This window comes from Acomys russatus, chromosome 2 (genome assembly GCF_903995435.1).
Source record: "Acomys russatus chromosome 2, mAcoRus1.1, whole genome shotgun sequence".
Classification (NCBI taxonomy): domain Eukaryota; kingdom Metazoa; phylum Chordata; class Mammalia; order Rodentia; family Muridae; genus Acomys; species Acomys russatus.
In genome coordinates this window covers 48,231,939-48,251,815 of record NC_067138.1, presented here as the reverse complement: position 1 = coordinate 48,251,815, position 19,877 = coordinate 48,231,939, and the positions used below count along the sequence as shown (strand labels likewise).

Genomic DNA, 19,877 nt, shown 5'->3' with positions numbered 1-19,877 from the left:
TCATACAAAAATTTTCTTTAATTTGCATTTTCTCAAAATGTGTTTGAACCAAAACTAGATTGTATACCTTGGAAAAGGGAGCAGTAAATCTGAGAGACATTTGAATTATCTTTAACTTTTTTTTTTTTTTTTTTTTTTGAGCTGTCAACAGAACTTTATTAATAGAAACTGGGCAAGCTGACCAATGGAGCAGCATGACCTCTAAGGCCTGGCCCCTTGTTTGGACCATAGTGAAATGTGCGGAGAGCCCTCCCCATGCTGAGAGAGCTTAGATGGAATTCCATGTTCTATGCCATATGGGGAGTGAGTAGAGGTCTGGGTTATTCCTTCACAGGACCTCCATGGAGCTTGGGTTCTTGAGGGTAAATGGTCCCATTACCAGGTGTAGTCGCAACGCTGTGTCAGGGAAAACTCCTGAGCCCCGGTTCTTGGTCAAGTTGGGTGTATTTAAAAGAGAATGAGAGGAAGAACTGGCTCTAAGAACACCTGCAGGATAGTATTCCCAGACCCACCAGGGCAGAGGCTCTGTCTAGATATAAAGGTTCAAGATCATTCCAAAAAAGAAAAAAAGATAAATTTAAAAAACCAACATCTCTCCAAGGCCCATGAGTTACTAAAATATTCAAATGACAGTGATATGGTGGCCCAGGGAAAAAGGAATAAACACTCCAATAGAACAGCAAGAGGCAGAGAAGTATGGCCCCAGAAGCAGGCATTTGGGTGGGTCCAGGGCAGGTTGCAGAAAAACCCACCACTGAGTCTCAGGTTCCTTGCAGAGTGAAATACTCATCACCCTCAGTATCGCAGAGCCCGACACACAGTTCAATGAAATTGATACCCTGTCCCACCCAGACTAGAATCTTTTAGAGTATTCCTGCTACATGTACTGGTTGGCAGAGTCGCCTTCGGGGAAAAGCAGAATCAGGCCAAAACCCAGAGGCAAAATGTTGAAGCTGTCCAAGTGTGTGCAGCTCAGAGGTCAATCAGGCAGGGGAGGAGTCCTCAGAGGTAGGCTCAGATGCCACCACGGTAAAGTGCGCACTTACGGTGGTAGAGAAGGTGGCACATGAGAATTTCCTGGCATAAGCACAGGTGCCAGCAGGGCAGAAGCATCATGGTCTTGCTCTGGTCCTGGCAGAATATACTGCTTCCACTCCTTCAGCCACTTCTGTGGGTCTTGCCCAGATGTAGGCTCATCTTCATTGAGTCTCTCTCCACTTACCTCAGGTGGTGCTCTGATGGTCCTGCCCTCCTCTGATGCTGTAGGAAGAGTATCCTGGCCCTGGATCCTAGCTGATAACCCCCTCCTATGGCACAGCCATGTCTATCGGGCACAATAAAAGTCATAAAGGCAGCACAGCTCTTTGACAAATCTCCAGCAAAGCTGAGCCGAGGATGAAGTTGCTGTGGTGTAGTCCCCCACTTTTTGGCCTTTATCTCTATGAGTTGTATGCTGGTGGGGGCTTTTGTTACTTGTACAACTTGGGGATATTGGATTGATGGAAATTTTCTTATGAATCATTTATGCACTCTCCCAGGAGCACTGCTCCTAAGCTTCCCCAGGAATGTCTTGGCTATACTACCCCTCCTGTTTTTAGAGAGCTATCCTCCTTATCTGGCCCAACTTGAATGTTTTCCTTAGGCCCTGGAGGTTGTGTCTCAAATAACTATACCAGAGACCTCCTTATGAGGCTCTGACTCAAAGATACTCTTGGCACATCTGCCCCTGGATGTTCCTTACTCTGGAACAAGATAATCAAAACAAAGTAAACTTAAAAAGACAAACAATATCTGCAACCTAGAGAAGTTGGCAGCAGAGAGAAGCCTCCTCCTTATATTGATGGACAAAGAACAGTGTAGATAAATGATAAAAAAAATAAAATATTAAGACCTCCCTTTCTTAGAAAAAGTTAACTCATACAGGGCCACTATGGTGTCATATGACCAAGGAACAAAGAATACCAAGGTTAAATATATAAATACATTCTGGAAATGTATAAGATATAAACACTGGATTATGTCAGAAATTGAATAATTGCTGCAGGAGCTTTGGCCTGAAGATTTTTATTGTCCTTAAGGACAATTTTCACTCTGACTATTAAAAGTTGATAATACACTGCTTGGGACATGACAATGTGCCGAGGCTTGCTTGGAGATTTTCTTTCTCTGTAGTGTCCTTGAAACTTGAAGAGCTACCAGACTGAGAACAGGCTGTCGTATGTTGGCACAATACACTCTTGAAATTACAGTATTGTTAAAAGTTGAGTTATGGAGTTGATGAGGGAAAATGATTTTAAAAGATAACTCTGTTCTGTCATGGTTTATCAATGATGACTAAACTTATGACCAAGCAGAAGTTAAGACACGTGTCCAGAGACAAAAATATTATGATCTATGTTTTGGAACAGCATGCATCTATCCCTGCCTACAGTGTTCTGTATAAATAAAGAAGCTCTCTGAGTACTAATCAATCAGGCTGCAAACCTCCTCCTGATCCCCATGCCTGTCTCATTCCTATTTCTTCGCTCTTACATCCACACTTCTTCAGGCCCTGACTTCACCCAGGGCTGGACTCCGGCACTTTTAGGGCCACATTTGGGGGCTCCTCGTGCTCATCCCTGATTCCACCCACTGGCCAGTTGTAGGCTTCAGCTCCAGACCTTGTGCCAGGCCTCCAGGCCCAGTACAAGGCAAGGCAACCTTACAACATCTTCTTGGAGCAGGTGGTAGGATGGGAGGACTTGAAGCTGATTGAAAGCTTGGTTGAAAGGCCTCAAGGTGAGGCCTAGGTGCAGCACAGCCAAAGTTACTGCCAGTGCACAAGCCAGCAATGCCAAACCAGAGAGATGGAAAGCACAAAGCTAGCCAGGAAGCAGAGATCTGAGGCCAATAGCTCCAGGATAAATTGGCAGGGGTTCTACAGGAAAATAGCCATGGCCATGGCACTGCTGTAAATGTGAGCAAGGAAAGCTGCCACCACATCTGTCCACAGAGGCCGAGTCATAGCATCCCACAGGGCCAGCACCGTGGAGAAGTTCTAAGTGCCAATGAAGCAAGGCAGATGTTGACCAGATCGTTGTTCACAAAGGCCACCAGGCTCACAGCCATGGCGCAGATGTCACAGGCCTGGCACAGCAAAGCATGGCCATTGGAGACCAGGTTCAGGGTCCTTCTGTTCAGTATTTCCCAGCTCCTCAGAGCTCTGTGAGATGCCAGATGCCCCAGTAGCTTTGCGCTCTCAATGCCAGAACAACAGCTATAGAGAAGAGCACACAAGGCGGCCTACAATCCTCTGACGGTAAATTGAACAAATGCTTCAACCAAGAACAGCAAAGAAATCAGGTCTCATCCACTCAAGTGCAAAACACTAGTCGGCACTGTGTGTGGCAGGTTGTAGATGAAGGCCAAAAGCCAGGCCAAGATAGCCTGGAGGGAGGACAGGAGGAGGAACTTGAGATGCAGCAAGGTCAGCAAGTCCAGCACCAGGCCTACACCATTCACAGCTGTGAGAGGAAGTCTGGCTCCTCAGTGAAGGTGCTGTAAGGGTTGGACATATTGTGAGGAGTTCAGAGTTAATTCAAAAGAGATGTGAAAGTCTAAGGAAAGGAGAAGCAAGGTCTAAAGAAGTGGGTTGCAAGGAAGACTTTTAGAAGATGGAAAAGAGTGCTGGTTTGGAAGGTCAGCTTTTGGGGAACAAAGAGGAGGAGCATCTCTAAAGTGACAGGGACCCTGGACTGGAGGAAGTACCTCAGCTTTAGAAGTTTGGAGTGACATACAAGACCAGGCAATGGGTCAAACTGGGAGGGGACCTAGAAGGATGTGACCAGATCGGGAAGGGCCAGATGGAGGCTGCACAGGCTGGGCACATACTCACACACTCACGGTCCAGCCCACAGGCGCCCCTGTCCCTGTCCAGCCTCTGCCTTCTTTCAAGAGGGCACCCAAAGAGAGAGAGGACAGCGTCAGCTTCAGGAAGCTCCAAGCATAGCCTTGACTCCACTGGGAGCCATCATCTTGAATGAAGGAGTGGAGCAAGCCAAATTAGCTTTATCTTAAGCGCACATAACTGAAGATTTTGTTAAACCCCTCTTTGAATTAGAAAAAAAAATTAATATACTAATTTCAGCAATACAAAGTTTAAAGTTTTAAGAAACATGACATTGGAACAATGGGTGTGTATGTGTGTGATGTGTATTTATGTGTGTATATTTTATATGTGTGTAAGTGTGCAAGGCATCTAACATAGACTTAGGGGCCTCTAAGGGTAAGCAATTTATTGATTCTATAACAAAATCGTATTTTAGATAGGACATAAGTCTACGGTAGTGTGATTTAAGGAGGCATTATCTTAAGGTGATATCTGAATCTTTCCCTGTTTAACTTGTATTCTGTAAGGTAAAGATGTTTGCTCTGATAAATTGTTCACACACAGCAGTAATCCCAGTGTTAACTGAAGAGAGGCATGCTAAATCAGAACTACAACTTAAGCTGCTCTTAGCTCTACGAACAGTCTCTAAATTTTAAAAAGATATTTCTTGCTGTCTAGTGTGACTGAATTCCAGGGAATCAACTTCCCAACTTTTATTTAATTGTAATATTATTCATAATAAAATGAATAATTCAAGTAACTGTGAAAACAGTTTCCTTTACTCATATGAACCATGCCTGTCAGCTGATAAATGTAAGCATGAAAATAAAAAATGTTTATGCAAGGCATCTAGCCATTTGACCTTTACTTTGATAACTACCCATATCATTGAAACTTTCAGACATTTTAATAATTTTGCTTTATTATATATTTTCCCTGCAGCCACAATTTATAATATAAATAAAATACATAATAAAATGTATTGTGTGTGAAATATATGTATTTTGTTATCAAGATTTATCCAATCCCTTAGAGTTTCACAAAATCCATTCTTTAGAAATTATATAAATACCCACCACTGCTGGTATTTTTTTTTTATGTGTTTTGATAGCATTTGCCTAAGAACTAAAAAGAAAACTATTTATTGGCATGAGTAAGCAAGGGAAAGAGTAACTGTATGAAAAAGATACAGGTTTATAAGGTGAAGTGTCTGCCCTCTCATCTTTCTTGGGTCATTTAGAAGTATGTGCAGCACAGTCAGTACATGTAATTAATCTTTTGGTTATTTACCTTTCAACAGGTTTAGAATGTGATGACTCAAGAATATGGTAACACAGTGGAGTAGTTCAACACTGTCTCTGCTTCCCATGCTATGTTCTCTACAGCGTGAGTATATGTTCACTTTTTCTAGACAACTTGGTGGCATGGAACTTAAGGATGTTGCATAGTGATTTTTAGAATTATAAATTAAACCTCATTCAAAGTATAAGAAGTTTAGAGTATCTGATCTGAAGAGATGTTTCACAGAATTAGAATTAATACTATTTAAAAGTTACAGCATGAAGTATTTGTTATGGTAAAAATAATTTGTTACCATTCAATTACATGTGAAATCTTTAAAGTTCTACACTCCTTAGGTATCTTTAGGTTGCTAGAAAGTCATAAATATTATATTTAGAAAATGTGCTACATTATTAAAAATTCTTGGAATGTTTTTGTTAATTGTAATTTACAATGAAATTTTAAGTTTGTAATTTTTATCTATTTTGTTCTGTAGTATTTATCTATTGGAAATGTGTTTAATAATATTGATTAAATGACAGCTACATCACAAAATCATTTATAGGACATATATGCCTCAATAAGTTAAGTTAGAAGAGAAGTGGGCAGCACAGATATGTACTTCTTTTATAAATTAAATTTATGTATTTTTAATGTATTCACTTTCCATCGTGATCGTAACCCCCTCCACCATCTCCTCTTGGTCCCACACCCCTCTCTTTTCTCCCCTATTCCCCTCTGCTAATCCTCAGAAAAGGGGAGCCCTCATCTTCTACCAACTAACCCCCGCCTATCAAGTCATATCAGAACTGTTTGCATCCTCTTCCTCTGTAGCCTGGCAAGGCTGCCTGGCCAGGGGCAAGTGCTCAAAGATCCAGCAACAGAGTTCACGGCAGAGACAGCCCCTGCTTCCTTAAGGGACCCACATGAAGACTTAGCTAACTATCAGCTACATCTGAGCCGGGGTCTAGGCCATCTCTGTGCATGTTCCTTGTTTGGTGCATCAGTCTCCGCCGCTCCCTTGGGCCAAGATTTGTTGGCTCTGTTGGTCTTCTTATAGAGTTTCTGTCCCATCTGTCCTATCCCCACTAGTCTTTCATAAGACTCCTCCCTTCACTCTGCCCAAATTTGTCTGTGAGTCTCCACATCTGCTTCAATCCCCTGCTGGGTGGAGTCTTTCGGAGGACATCTGTGGTAGGCTTCATTCCTGCTCCCTCTCTTCAGATGCTTCCAGTGTCTATTCTGTTTGCCCTGCTGAATGAGAATTAAGCATCTTTCCCAGAGTCTTCCCTCTTACTTAGTTCTTTAGGTCTGTGGATTGTAGCATGGTTATCCTGTATTGTATGCCTATTATCTATTTATAAGTGAATATATATGTGTGTCCTTCTGGGTCTGGGTTATATCACTCAGGATGATGTATCTATATCAACCCATTTGCCTGCAAGCTTCATGATGTCCTTGTTTTTAATAGCCGAGTAGTATTCCATTGTGTAGATGTACCACCGTTGTTGTATTTTGAAAATCCATTCATTGGTTGAGAGACATCTGGGTTGTTTCCAGTTTCTAGCTATTATGAATAAAGCCACTATGAGCAAATGACCTTGTTGTATGGTGGAGCATCTTTTGGGTATACGCCCAGGAGTGATATAGCTGGGTCTTAAGGGTAAAGCTGTTTCTAACTTTCTAAGGAAGCACCAGATTGTGTTCCAAAGTGCTTGTGCAAGATTGCACTCCTACCAGCAATGGAGGAGTATTTCTTTTGTCTATATCCTCGCCAGCATGTGCTGTCACTTGAGTTTTTATCTTAGTCATTCTGACAGGTGTAAGGTGGAATCTCAGAGTTGTTTAATAGAACTGAAAGTAAAATTAGATCTGGTTTATTGACAGGACTGAAAACAAAATTAAGTCCTGTTTGTGCTGATTAAGTAACATTAAGTAAGAATTATGTAAGAATAAATGACACTAATATTAAAAGAAAACTTAAAATATAGGATTTTGAGTGTTTATTTAAAATAAAATGATAAAGGTTTGAGGCAATACATGTGCTTAATCTGCTTTAAACACAGAAAATGAAAACATTATATAAAAATAAAAATCTCATAGTATCAAATAAATGTGTATCATTTCATGTATCAGTTAGAAATAAAAACAGTTTCCAAGTGAAGAAACAAAAGCAAACTGGTCCAAGAGGAAGGTACTCACTCACTCACCAGAATAGGTAGAAACAAGGCAGTCCAAACCTTTCTCTCAGAGAAAGTAAGACCAGGACTGTAGCACTTCTGTTCTTCTAATCCAAAATTACAGCATCCTCAAGGTACCAGATCTACACACCAGGTTTCAGCAAACCTGGGATCCCAAGTCTGACCCTTGTGCTTCATTCTCCCAGGGTTTTTCTGGGCAGCTCCTGCATGAGGTTAGTAAATCTGTCGGCCATAGAGGAAAAGCTGCAGAGACTTCTTCTTCTGCACAAGAGCAGGACTTAGGAAACCTGACGAGATCCCGAGAGTTGAAGATGCCAGGAGATTGTTTACTTGAATCCCATCCTAGAAAACTGAGGACATTTTGACATAAAATATCATCTAATATACATTATGATTCTCTAAGGTAGTGTTTCAAATACAAATATAATTCATGACTAGGTTTATACCTTAACAGAAGATAACGTGTCTAATATTTATATAGTCCTGGTTCTCTTTTCGGGATCACAGAAGTATATATGTATATCATATGAGCATATATGTTACATCCACATATATATTTATTATATACATTTATTATGTGCATGCATATATTTACTACGTACATATAGGAACACATCCATGTTTTTGTGTATATGCATATGTAATCCTATAAGTTGAATTTTGCTTATGGCTCCATTAAAATTATAAATTGAAGCAGCTAACATATATTTCAATAGTGTATTTTACTTTATCCTCTATAATCAAAACGTAGTTCTTTTAAACATAGGGTTAATGTTAAAGATTTTCATACAATTTTCTCCTTCTTGATACTAACTCTTTGATATCTAATGTGTACTGATGGGACATCTTAATTAAGATACTACTTTTTATTATTTAGTATTTATATCCTTGAGTGAGCGTGTGTGTGCCTGCATGCTCTTGTTCCCTTGTGTAGCATGTAGAGGCCAGGACAACATTCAGGAGTTAGTGCATTCCTCCTTGTTGAGGCAGGATTGTTGCTGCTATGCTCTTAATTCCAGCATCTCAGGCCAGCATCTTTCCATCTCATATTGCCATGCTGGGAGTATAAATCTACACCATCAGGTTATTTTGTGGGGAGGGGTTCCGGGAATCAGAGTCAAGTACAAGGATGGAGCAGCAAGTGCTTTTCTTCAAAGCCATCTAACTTACTTTTAGATAGTTTTTTTTTCCTTATATTCTTTTTTTTTAATTTTTTTAAATTAATTTATTCTTGTTACATCTCAATGTTTATCCCATCCCTTGTATCCTCCCATTCCTCCCCCCGCCCCGTTTTCCCATTATTCCCCTCCCCTATGACTGTTCCTGAGGGGCATTACGTCCCCCTATATATTCTCATAGGGTATCAAGTCTCTTCTTGGCTACTTGCTGTCTTTCCTCTGAGTGCCACCAGGTCTCCCCCTCCAGGGGACATGGTCAAATGTGAGGCACCATCGCTTCTCGGCCTTTTGGCTAGTATCTGTTCTTATCAGTTTCCTTATATTCTTGATCAACCCTGGAAAATTCAAAATTTATAATAGATAAGTAGTTTAATAGTTTAATAAGCACAATTTTGCCTATTAATATTAAAAATCATTTGACTATGAAAATAAACTAATTTTGAAATTAACTTCTTCAATCTTACCAATCACATTTTACTTGAATTTAATTGCTACCAATCACATTTCACTTTAATTTTATTACTACCAGTCTCATTTCACTTGGCTTTCAGTCCTACCAATAACATTTCACTACTCAACAGTAACATGTGGCTTATGGCTAAAGAACAGTCCTGTGCACCCTGTGCAGCTCAGTCACATAGGACTGTTGTTCCAAGGCTGCAATTCAACTATCCAGTGATCTGAGCAGGCTTACAAAACAAAAAAGACAAGAAAAGGGGGAGAGGGCAGAAGAGACTGGGACATATTAGAAGAACAAAAGCCAATCAATTAGACTGAGTTTTTAGTAACCACTGGTCAACTTCAAGCTGCTACAGATAAGTAATAGGAGATGACAGTTTAGCTAAGCAAACACATCCCTGAATTCACACGTGTATAATTTTCACAAAAAAATAATATTAAAGACTAATTTATTGCAAAAATGTTGAAATTATTATATGCAGATACCTCCTCTACTCTCCTGGAAAGGAAGCTTAATTCTATTTCTGAGTGTGGCTCACATTTCTTTCAAGATTTCTTTGGTTTTGGTAGCTGAATAATATTCCATTGTGTAAATGAACCAGAGTTTATTTATCCATTCTTCAGTGGAGGGACATCTAGGTTGTTTCCAGATTCTGGCAATTATGAACAAGGCTGCTATGAACATAGTTGAGCAAATGTCCTTGTTGTATGGTGGACCCTCTTTATGGTATTTGCCCAGGAGGGGTATGGCTGGGTCTTGAGGACAACTCTTTCATACAGAACAGAATATGGAAGCAAGTGTTGGAGGGGCCAGCAGGCGCCATCTTCATTATATAGTCAACATTGACATCTCTAGTGATAAGCTCTGTTGCTACATTCTGCTTCATATGATGAGGTAAAGACATCATGCTTCTGTGATGTCCTTCCTCAAGGCTCACAACCTGAGTCTTTTCTTAACAAAAACAACAAAGTTAGGTAAACTTAAACGAAATGAAGTTAGTATAAAATGACTCACACTTGTCACCTGAATTTTGAAGGTAATGTGAGAAAGAACTAACACCACAGCTGAATGCCACAAATAAGCAGTGTGACTTATTTCAATGGCATAATCTGGGTTGGCTCTGAAAGAAGAAATGAGAATGAGATACAACTGACAAAATCTGAAAGAAGACTGTATCTTGTTTACTTTTACTGTGTTGATTGAGTTTTGACAACTGGGCTATGGCAGTTAGCAATTAAAGAAGCAGATAACACTGTGTATACCTTTTGTCTGAGTTCGGGTATCCTTTACTGTGATAAAACACTATGAAAAAGCAACTTGGGGAAGATAAGGTTGACTCCATCTTACAGTTTCACATCATAGGGTATCATGGAAGGAAGTCAGTACAGGAACCCAAACAGGACAAGAATCTGGAACAGGAGCTGATGCAGAATCCATGAAAGAAAGCTGCTCCCTCGTTTGCTCATGATGGCTTGCTCAGCCTGCTTTGTTATAGAATTTAGGGACACCAGTGCAGAGAAACACCATCCCAAATAGGCTGGGCCCTACCACATCAATCACTAATTTTAAAAATTCACTATAGCCTTGCCAGTATGGTCGGAGCCTTTTCTCAATTTAAGTTTCTGCTTCTAAAATAACTTGGCTAGGATTAGCATGCAAATATAAAGGTCTTAAAATTCAAAACAAAGGAAAGCATAGAGATATGAATACATTTCATCCAAATATTAGCCAGGTAGGTATTTGTAGCTGGGCAATGGAAAAAAAAGGCAGTGTTCAGTAGAACTGCTAAGTCTAGTGTCTATGTCACAATGTGGATATTAAAGATCATTGCCATCTGTTATATATGCTTCAGATGTAAAGGCATCATTAAAAGACCAGTATTAATTATCCTGATTTGATTAATACATTTTATAGAAACCACACTAGGCTGGGTAAATGTATAAAATTATTATGTGTTAATTAAAATAATATTTTTAGATTTAAATGACCCTGTTTGATCATTATTCACTAGATACATATATGAAAACATAACATTAATACCTCATACTTTCATTTAATTGAAAATTTAAAATGTAATTGTTCTACTAGCAATATCATTTTATATGAAATATAAACCTTTTTACTCTTTTGTAGAAATAATTTGACAATTTTTCTTTTGACTGTAGTTACTGTAGTTCGATTTACATCCCGATTGTAACCTCCTCCCTCATCACTTCCTGGTCCCACTCTCCCTCATCACCCCTTCTCCTCCTCCCCTAGTCCTCAGAGAGGGGGGAACCCTCCTCCCTATCATCTGACCTCAGCTTATCAAGTCTCATCTGGACTGCTTGCATCCTCTTCCTCTGAGGCCTCCCCCCACTGGTGAAAGTGATCAACTTGTGGACACCAAAGTCCATGTCAGAGACAGCCCCTACTCCTCACATTACGGAGCTCACATGGAGGCTGTGCTGTCTATCTACTACATCTGAGCAGAAGCTGTAGGTCCTCCCCATACATGGTCCTTGCTTTGTGCATCAGTGTCTGCAGCACCCACCTCCCGCAACAGGCAGGACTTGTTGGCTATATTTGTCTCCTTGTATTTCTCCTATCTCTTAGGTCCTCCTATTCCCCAACTCTTCCATAAGACCCCCTGTACTCCACCTGGAAGTAGTTTGGCTGTGCATTTCAGCATGTGTTTTGATTCCCCGCTCTGGGTGGAATCTTTCAGAGAATCTCTGTGATAGACTCTAGTCCTGTTTCTTCACTCCAACCTCCTCCGGTGTCTCTTTATTTGCCCTTTGGAATAAGAATTACGCATTCTCCCTAGGGTCCTCCTTGTTATTTAGCTTTTTTATGTCTGTGTATTGTAATGTAGTTATCCTGTATTATACGACTAATATCTGCTTATAAGTGCATATATACCACGCATGCCTTTCTGTGTCTGGCTACCTCACTCTGGATGATCATTTCTAGTTCAATCCATTTGCCTGCAAATTTCAAGATTTCCTTGTTTTTAATAGCTGAATAGTATTCCATTGTGTAAATGTGCCATAAATCCTTTATCCATTCTTAAGTTGAGGGACATCTAGGTTGTTTCTACATTCTGGCTAATACAAATAAACCTGCCATGAGCATAATCGGCAAATGTCTTTGTTGTATGGTATGGCATCCTTCAGGTATAAACTGAGTCTTGAGGTAGCACTATTCCCAATTTTCTGATAAAGTGCCATATTGATTTCCAAAATTAGCTGTACAAGTTTTCACTCACACTAGCAATGGAGGAGTGTTTCCCTTTCTCCACATCCTTGTCATCATGTCCTGTCACTTGAGTTTTTTACCTTAGCCATTCTGATATGTGTAAGGTGGAATCTCAGAGTTGTTTTGATTTGCATTTGCCTTATGACTAAGGATATTGAGCATTTCTTTAAGTGTTTCTCAGACATTTGATATTCCTTTGTTGAGAATTATCTTTTTAGCTCTGTACCCCATTTTTAGTTGGATTATTTGGTTTGGTGGTGCTTAATTTCTTGAGTTCTTCATATATACTAGCCCTCTGTCAGATGTAGGGTTGGTAAAGATCTTTTCCCAGTCTGTGGGTTGTCATTTTGTTCTGTTGACAGTGTCCTTTGCCTTACAGAAGCTTTTCAGTTTCATGAGGTCTCAGTTGTTCATTGTTGATCTTAGAGCCTGACCTGTTGATGTTCTGTTAAGGAAGATGTCTCCTGTGCCAGTGAGCTCAGTGCTCTTCCCCACTTTTTTTCTAACAGTTTTAGTGTTTCTGGATTTACATTGATATCCTTAATCCATTTGACTTTATTTTTGTACAGAGTGATAAATAGGGGTGTATTAGTGTTTTTCTACATGTAAATGACATTCAGTTATGCCGCCACCATTTATTAAAAATACTATCTTTTTTTCTATTGTATGGCTTTGGTTTCTTTTTAAAAAAATCAAGTGTCCATGGTTGTGTCGGTTTATTTCTGGTTCTTTGATTCAATTCCATTGATCCACCTTTTTGTTTCTTTGGCAGTACCAAGCAGTTTTTAGTACTGTTGCTCTATAGTAAATCATGAGATCAGGCATAGCAATACCTCCAAAAGATCTTTTATTATAAAAGATTGTCTTAGCTATTTGCTTTTTTTTCCCATATGGAGTTGACAATTGTTCTTTCAATGTCTATAAATAATTATGCTGGCATTTTGATAGGAATTACATTGAATCTGTATATATCTTTTGGTAAGATGGATATTTTACTATGTTAGTCCTAATGATCCTAAGCATGGGGAGATCTTTCCATCTTCTGATATCTTCTTCAATTTCTTTCTTCAGAGACTTGAAAGTTTTTTTCATACATTCTTGCATTTGTTTGGTTAGAACTACACCAAGATACTTTATATTTTTTATGGCTATTGTGACAGGTGTCATTTCCCTAATTTTTTTCTCTGCCTGTTTTTCTTTTGAATAAAAGAGGGCTACTGATTTTTCTTTTGAATAAAAGAGGCCACCTGATTTTTTAACTTGATTGTGTATCCAGCAACATCATTCACCACAACCAAGTAGGCTTCATACCAGGCATGCCGTTGTGGTTCAATATATGGAAATCCATCAATGTAATCCATTGTATGAACAAACTGAAAGAAAAAGTCCCACATGATCATCTCCTTAAATGCTGAACAACCATTGAGAAAACCCACCACCCATTCATGTTTAAAGTCTTGGAGAGATCAGAGACACAAGGCACATACCTAAACATAGTAAAGGCAATATACAGCAAGCCTATAGCCAACATCAAACTAAATGGAGAGAAGATTAAATCAAATCCACTAAAATCAGGAACAAGACAAGGTTGTCCGCTCTTTCCATATCTCTTCAATCTAGTATCAAAGTCTTAGTTAGAGCAATAAGACAACTAAAGGAGATCAAAGCTATACAAATTGAAAAGGAAGAAGTCAAAGTATTACTATTTACTTATGATATGATAATATATATAAGTGTCCTCAAAAATTCTACCAAGGAATTCCTACAACATGTTATTTTATCTTTCATAGATGTTCCTTTCTGGCTTAAAATATAAAATTATTAAAGTTTTTACTTTTGTTTATGTTCATAATTCATTCTCTTTCAGTTTCCATTCTTCCATAGTCCATTTTTCTCTGAATTGTTTGACATTATTGCTCTGCTGAACAAATAGGCACAGCTTGGAAATCATTATGACTGTCTTTAACTTTAAGTATAACATAAGCAATGAAGAATAAGATATATCCTTTGAATAAATTACCCTATACCTTCAAAAGATACCAAGTACAAGAGGATGTAGCCAACTACAGTCTGGTTAACATACATTTAAAATTTGCTTAATATCAATCCAACTGCAAAGAAAATAATGTCCATAAATCAGCCTCCCAATGTATTTGAATGCTTAGAGCGATCACTATTTTTGTTTTAACTCATCTAAGCCCATATTCCAATAATAAAACCTATTCATTTTATTCATGACTTTGTTTTGTTTCATTAAGAGGTTATTCAAAACTCTTCTGTATTATACTTCCCTACTTTAATGTCTTATAGATAATATGCACTTAAAATATTGACCTCTAAGCACATTACAATGGGGAAATTTTGTTTTCTGTTTTGAAAAAACAGACTTACTAAAGAAGAGAGCAACTTCAGGAATAATCGGAAGCCTGAGGAGGACTGCAAGTGTAAAGCGTAGAAGGGCTCTGCAGTCCCATAATTGATATTGACTGTCCTTCATATTTCAAGACATGATTCCTATAAAAGTAGACAAGACACAGAAAGATTCATCATGTATTAGGGGGAGGAGAAGAATGGTGAATAACTGATTACAAGTTTTTCCGTTATACCATAGGTATCACGAACAACTTATAGCCATACATGGAAAGTGAACTTAAAGGAGCTGAGAAACAAAGCTCTAGATACAGAGTAGTATGGAATCTAGAATGTTTGGCAGACAATTAAGAATATATTCATAAAAAATTAAAAAAAGAATACATTCATGTTTTATCTCCTGAAGAAATTACTGATTTATTTTACTTATGCAAGAAAATGGAGTAAAACTCAGTGGCGATGAAGGACTGTGTATTGTCCTATATTATTTTGTTACTTACTATGCATTCACATGATAATTTATTATTTTAACAGGCAGCTCTAAATACCTCAATATCTATGCCTTATAAAATATTTCAAGAGAAAGAAAGACCTAGTTAAGAAAATATTTTTAAATGCATTATTACTTTTAAATTGGTCTTAAATATTTACAGGTCCCTATGTTTTTCCTGTAGCTACCATATAAAGAGATAAAAGCACACTGCACAGTGAACAAACTCTCTTATGAGAAGTGATGCAAGTTAATATTTATGTTTAGCATGAACATAAGCATAAAAATACTCTCAGTGTTTACACACACACACACTATATATATACATATATATATAGTGTGTGTGTGTGTGTGTGTGTGTCAACTTTCTAGCTACTTATGAAATGACATATCCTTCATGATTTTCAATTTCAAGCATTTTCTTCTGTCTTTGTTTTTGTTTTTTTCATTTGTTTATTTAATTGTATTAGTTCTTTGCTAGTTTCATGCACTGGGTTTGGTCATATTAAGACTCTTCCTCAAGTCCTTCTGCTTACACCTCCCGTTCATACTCACCCAACTTCATAACCTTTAAAAAAAACATCAAGACCAATTTGTGCTGCCCAAGTATTATTGGATGTGTAGTCTTCCACTAGAGCATAGTGGACTTAAAGAGGGACAGTACTTCTCTTGGAGAAACTGTCTTTTTTTCTCCAAAGCTAGCATATACCAATAGCCATATGGTCAGGGGTGAGAATGCTTGTGAATCTTCCCTCTCCATGCTGAGATGTGGCCTTGCTTGGTCTCCCACAATTTTTGTTTGGTTGTTGTTTTTTGTTTTGTTTTGTAAGTTGTTGCAATCACTGTGAGTTCATATATTCCTATGCTCTGCTGTATCCAGAAGACACTGCTTCCTTGTAATCATCTACCATCTTTGCATCTTATTTTTTTCTGCCCTGTTTTTCCACCAGGAAATGAGCATAGTATTGATGTCTATCAACTCATGAATGAATATTGAATATATGGTATATTTACATAATTAGATATTACTCAGATACTACAAAAAAAAAAAAAAAAAGAAAGAAAGAAAGAAAAAGAAAAAGAGTGAAAGCTGCAGGTAAAATTGTGGTAGAAATAATCATTCTGAGCAACCCTGACCAAGAACATACAAATGTCTTATGCTTTCTCTCATGTGTAGATGTTACTATTGAATCTTCAAAAATGCATATATTATTTAGAGTACATATAAACATAAGGAAATTACCAAAGAGCCATGGGAAGGAATTTCAAGGAGTGGAGATACAACAAACTGGGGTAAAGGGTTCAAAAGAAATAGAAGGGTAAGTTTAAAACTGAAGTTGCTTCACAGAGTGCAGGTTGAGCAGGAATTATGGGAATGGATAAATAATATCATTTTTGTTTCCTTCTTTTGCTTTAAAAAATAACCTTCATTTTCAATATTCTTTCTAGTATGACTCTTTAAATTCACTTCGTTTTTAGATACCAAAGATAACAGTATGCAAATATAAAATTTATATCTTTACATTTATGTCATTAATCTACCTTTCTCAAAAAAATAAAAACAAAAAACAAAACAACAACAACATAAAACTTAATATAGTGTACTTTACATCCTTGGGCTTAGAATATTGCTTTCAATGTCAACCACAGTGTTTCCTTAGAGTGATGGATCACTGTGCCAAGCTGTACTTATGCTCAGATCCTACATTAAAGACAGAGCACTATCTTAGGCAAGAAAGTGAGAACATGTGGCTGTCGTCAGCAGGAAATGAGATGTGCTAGTCAGGCAAGAAGAGTTTTAGGAACATGATGGTCTGTGTTCCATAGTAACTTCTTTGCTGTGATGTGAGATCTTTTGCTCTAAGTCTTCAGGACCATCTGCTAACTTTACATGTGACTTATGTGAATGTTAAGAGTAAAAATCAAGAGAACATTTAGCAGAATTTCCATGTATAGACCTAAGCAATCAGATGGAAGGGGCTATTTAATGGATAAGTCCGGCTTGAAATTTCAAAATAAATTTGTGAGACAGATTCAAGAACCCTAAATAATCAGGAATCATAACATCCTTCGAATTCTCCAAAGTTTTGTAAGGCTTAGGATATTTATGGAATTTGGGATGTGTGGATAGAGTTCTCTAATGCAAAAAATCATGATTTATACTCACTTCTTGTTAGAATAAAAAACATTACATATCTCAACTAAATGCACTAAAATCTCAATCCAAAAATGTTTCATTCACAACCCTACCACACCAGAATTTATATAGCTATTTGGCCATGTTTTCTTTTTTACTCCATACTACAAGTTAATAATTGAGTTCATAAACACATAACCTAGATCTAATCTTCACACTATTTATGTGAGCCATGGGAATGCAGCTTGGGAAGAGAAGAACTAGAATTGAAATCCTCTTACACATGACTTCTGTGTCCAGAGCTCTGAGCAGGATCAATGACCTCAGTTTTATTTATTTCTAGTTCACTGTACATGATGCTTGGCCATATCTGGAACCAGGTTACCTCAAGACTAAAATTTCTCTTTCAGAGGCTTCTAATAAACTTCCTCAGAGTGTTGTAGAGTCACATCCTGCATACACTCAGTTGAAATCAGCTCATCATTTCCTATGTCAAGAACTTACACTTTTGAAGTTTTACTATCAATGTCCATATTAGCCACAATAACAAGCTGTGGAGATGGCTCAGTAGTTGAGAGTACTCACTGCTTTTGCAGAAAACCTGGCTTCGGTTGGTTTTCTGCATCCATGTGACAGGTCACAATTTGATGAACATTAAGAAGCAAAGTAATTTATTACTCTCACTCCCCAACAACTGAATTTAAAGACAATGAAGTAGACAAAGGTGAATGCAGTAGGAAAAAATGAACAGTGAATATTTCAAAAGTTTACAACTAAAAGTGACCACAAATGACCACACAAAGAACACAGACAGATACAATCACGCTGAGACCAGAAGAGGAATGTTAGCAACATAGAGAAAACCATCAACAAAATGGATGAGAACATCAGCATAGCTAACAAACAAACAAAACAGCATTTATAAATTTGAAACTCTACCTTTGCCTTTTAGTTTGGCTGAGGGTGTGTCTACCTTGTAGATTTTCTCAGAGAACCAACTCTTTATTTTGTTGATTCTTTGAGTTGTTCTCTTAGTTTCTAATTTATTGTTTTCAGCCTTGAGTTTTGATGATTTCCAGCCTTTTATTCCTTTTTGGTGAGTCTGCCTCTTTTTGTTCTGGAACTTTAAGCTTTCAGGTGTGTTATTAAGTTGCTAGTATGAGATTTCTCCAATTTCTTTATAAAGGCACATAGCATGATGAAATTTCCTTTTAGCTTTTGTTGTGTCCCATAAATTTGGGTATGTTGTGCCTTCAGTTTCATTGAATTCTATGAACTTTTTTTTTTTTTTTTAGTTATTTTTTTTTATTATTAATTTATTCTTGTTACATCTCAATGTTTATCCCATCCCTTGTATCCTCCCATTCCTCCCCACCCCACCCCCATTTTCCCATTATTCCCCTCCCCTATGACTGTTCCTGAGGGGGATTACCTCCCCCTGTATATTCTCATAGGGTATCAAGTCTCTTCTTGGTAACCTGCTGTCCTTCCTCTGAGTGCCACCAGGTCTCCCCCTCCAGGGGACATGGTCAAATGTGAGGCACCAGAGTACGTGAGAAAGTCGTATCACATTCTCCACTCAACTGTGGAGAATATTCTGACCATTGGCTAGATCTGGGTAGGGGTTTAAAGTTTACCTCCTGTATTGTCCTTGGCTGGTGCCTTAGTTTGAGCGGGACCCCTGGGCCCAAATCTGCCTATCATATTGTTCTACTTGTAGATTTCTAGGACCCTCTGTATCCTTTTATTTTGCTATTCTATTTAAATTCTTTTTTATTTCATTCCTTATTTAGCTATCATTGAGTAGAGAATTGTTCAGTTTCCATGAGTTTGTAAACTTTCTCTTGTTTTTGTTGTTGTTGTATTCCAGCTTTAATCCATGATGGTCTGATAATATGCAAGGAATTATTTTAATCATTTTTGTATCTACTGAGGTATGCTTTGTGACTAAGTATATTTCTATTTTGGAGAAGGTTCTCTGAGGTGCTGAGAAGGCGAGTTCTTCCGTGTTTAAGTGAAAAGTTCTGTTTATATCACGTAGGTCCATTTGATTCATGACCTCTATTAGTTTCTTAGTATCTCCATTTAGTTTCTGCAGTTATGTTCTATCTGTAGATGAGAGTGGGTGTTGAAGTCTCCCACTGGTAATATGTGGGTTTTGATGTGTGATTTAAGCTTTAGTAATGTTTATTTTATGAATACAGGTGCTCCTATATTTCTGGCAGAGATGTTCAGAATTGAGACATCGTTTTTGGTGTAGTTTTCCTATCATGAGTATAAAGTGTCCTTCCCCATCTCTTTTAATTAGTTTTGGTTGAAAGTCTATTTTATTGGATACTAGGATGGCTACTCCAGCTTGTTTCTTTTGTCTGTTTGCTTGAAATACCTATTTCTAGCCCTTTACTATAAGCTAATGTTTATCTTTATTGCTGAGGTGTGTTTCTTGTATGCAACAGAATGATGGGCCCTGCTTTTTCATCCATTCTTTTAGCCTGTGTCTCTTCTTTGGAAAGTAGGCCATTGATGTTTGGAGATATTAATGGCCAGTGGCTATTAGTTCCTTTTTTTGATGTTGGCAGTGGTAGTGTGTGTGTGTGTGTGTGTGTGTGTGTGTGTGTGTGTGTGTGTGTGTGTGTGAGAGAGAGAGAGAGAGAG

General features: G+C 38.0%; 1 protein-coding gene and 1 pseudogene across 1 annotated transcript in view; one reads left to right on the top strand and one right to left on the bottom strand.

Moving 5' to 3' along the window:
- The window catches only part of Fut9 (fucosyltransferase 9), a 222,500-nt gene that overhangs the window by 105,256 nt on the left and 97,367 nt on the right, over positions 1 to 19,877 (top strand). The window contains exon 2 of the mRNA XM_051161058.1: positions 5,169 to 5,254. Coding sequence (XP_051017015.1) covers positions 5,194 to 5,254 — 61 coding nt within the window. The 5' untranslated portion in view covers positions 5,169 to 5,193. The remainder of the gene's footprint in view (positions 1 to 5,168; positions 5,255 to 19,877) is intronic.
- LOC127198191 (E3 ubiquitin-protein ligase RNF26-like) lies at positions 1,015 to 4,663 on the bottom strand (annotated as a pseudogene).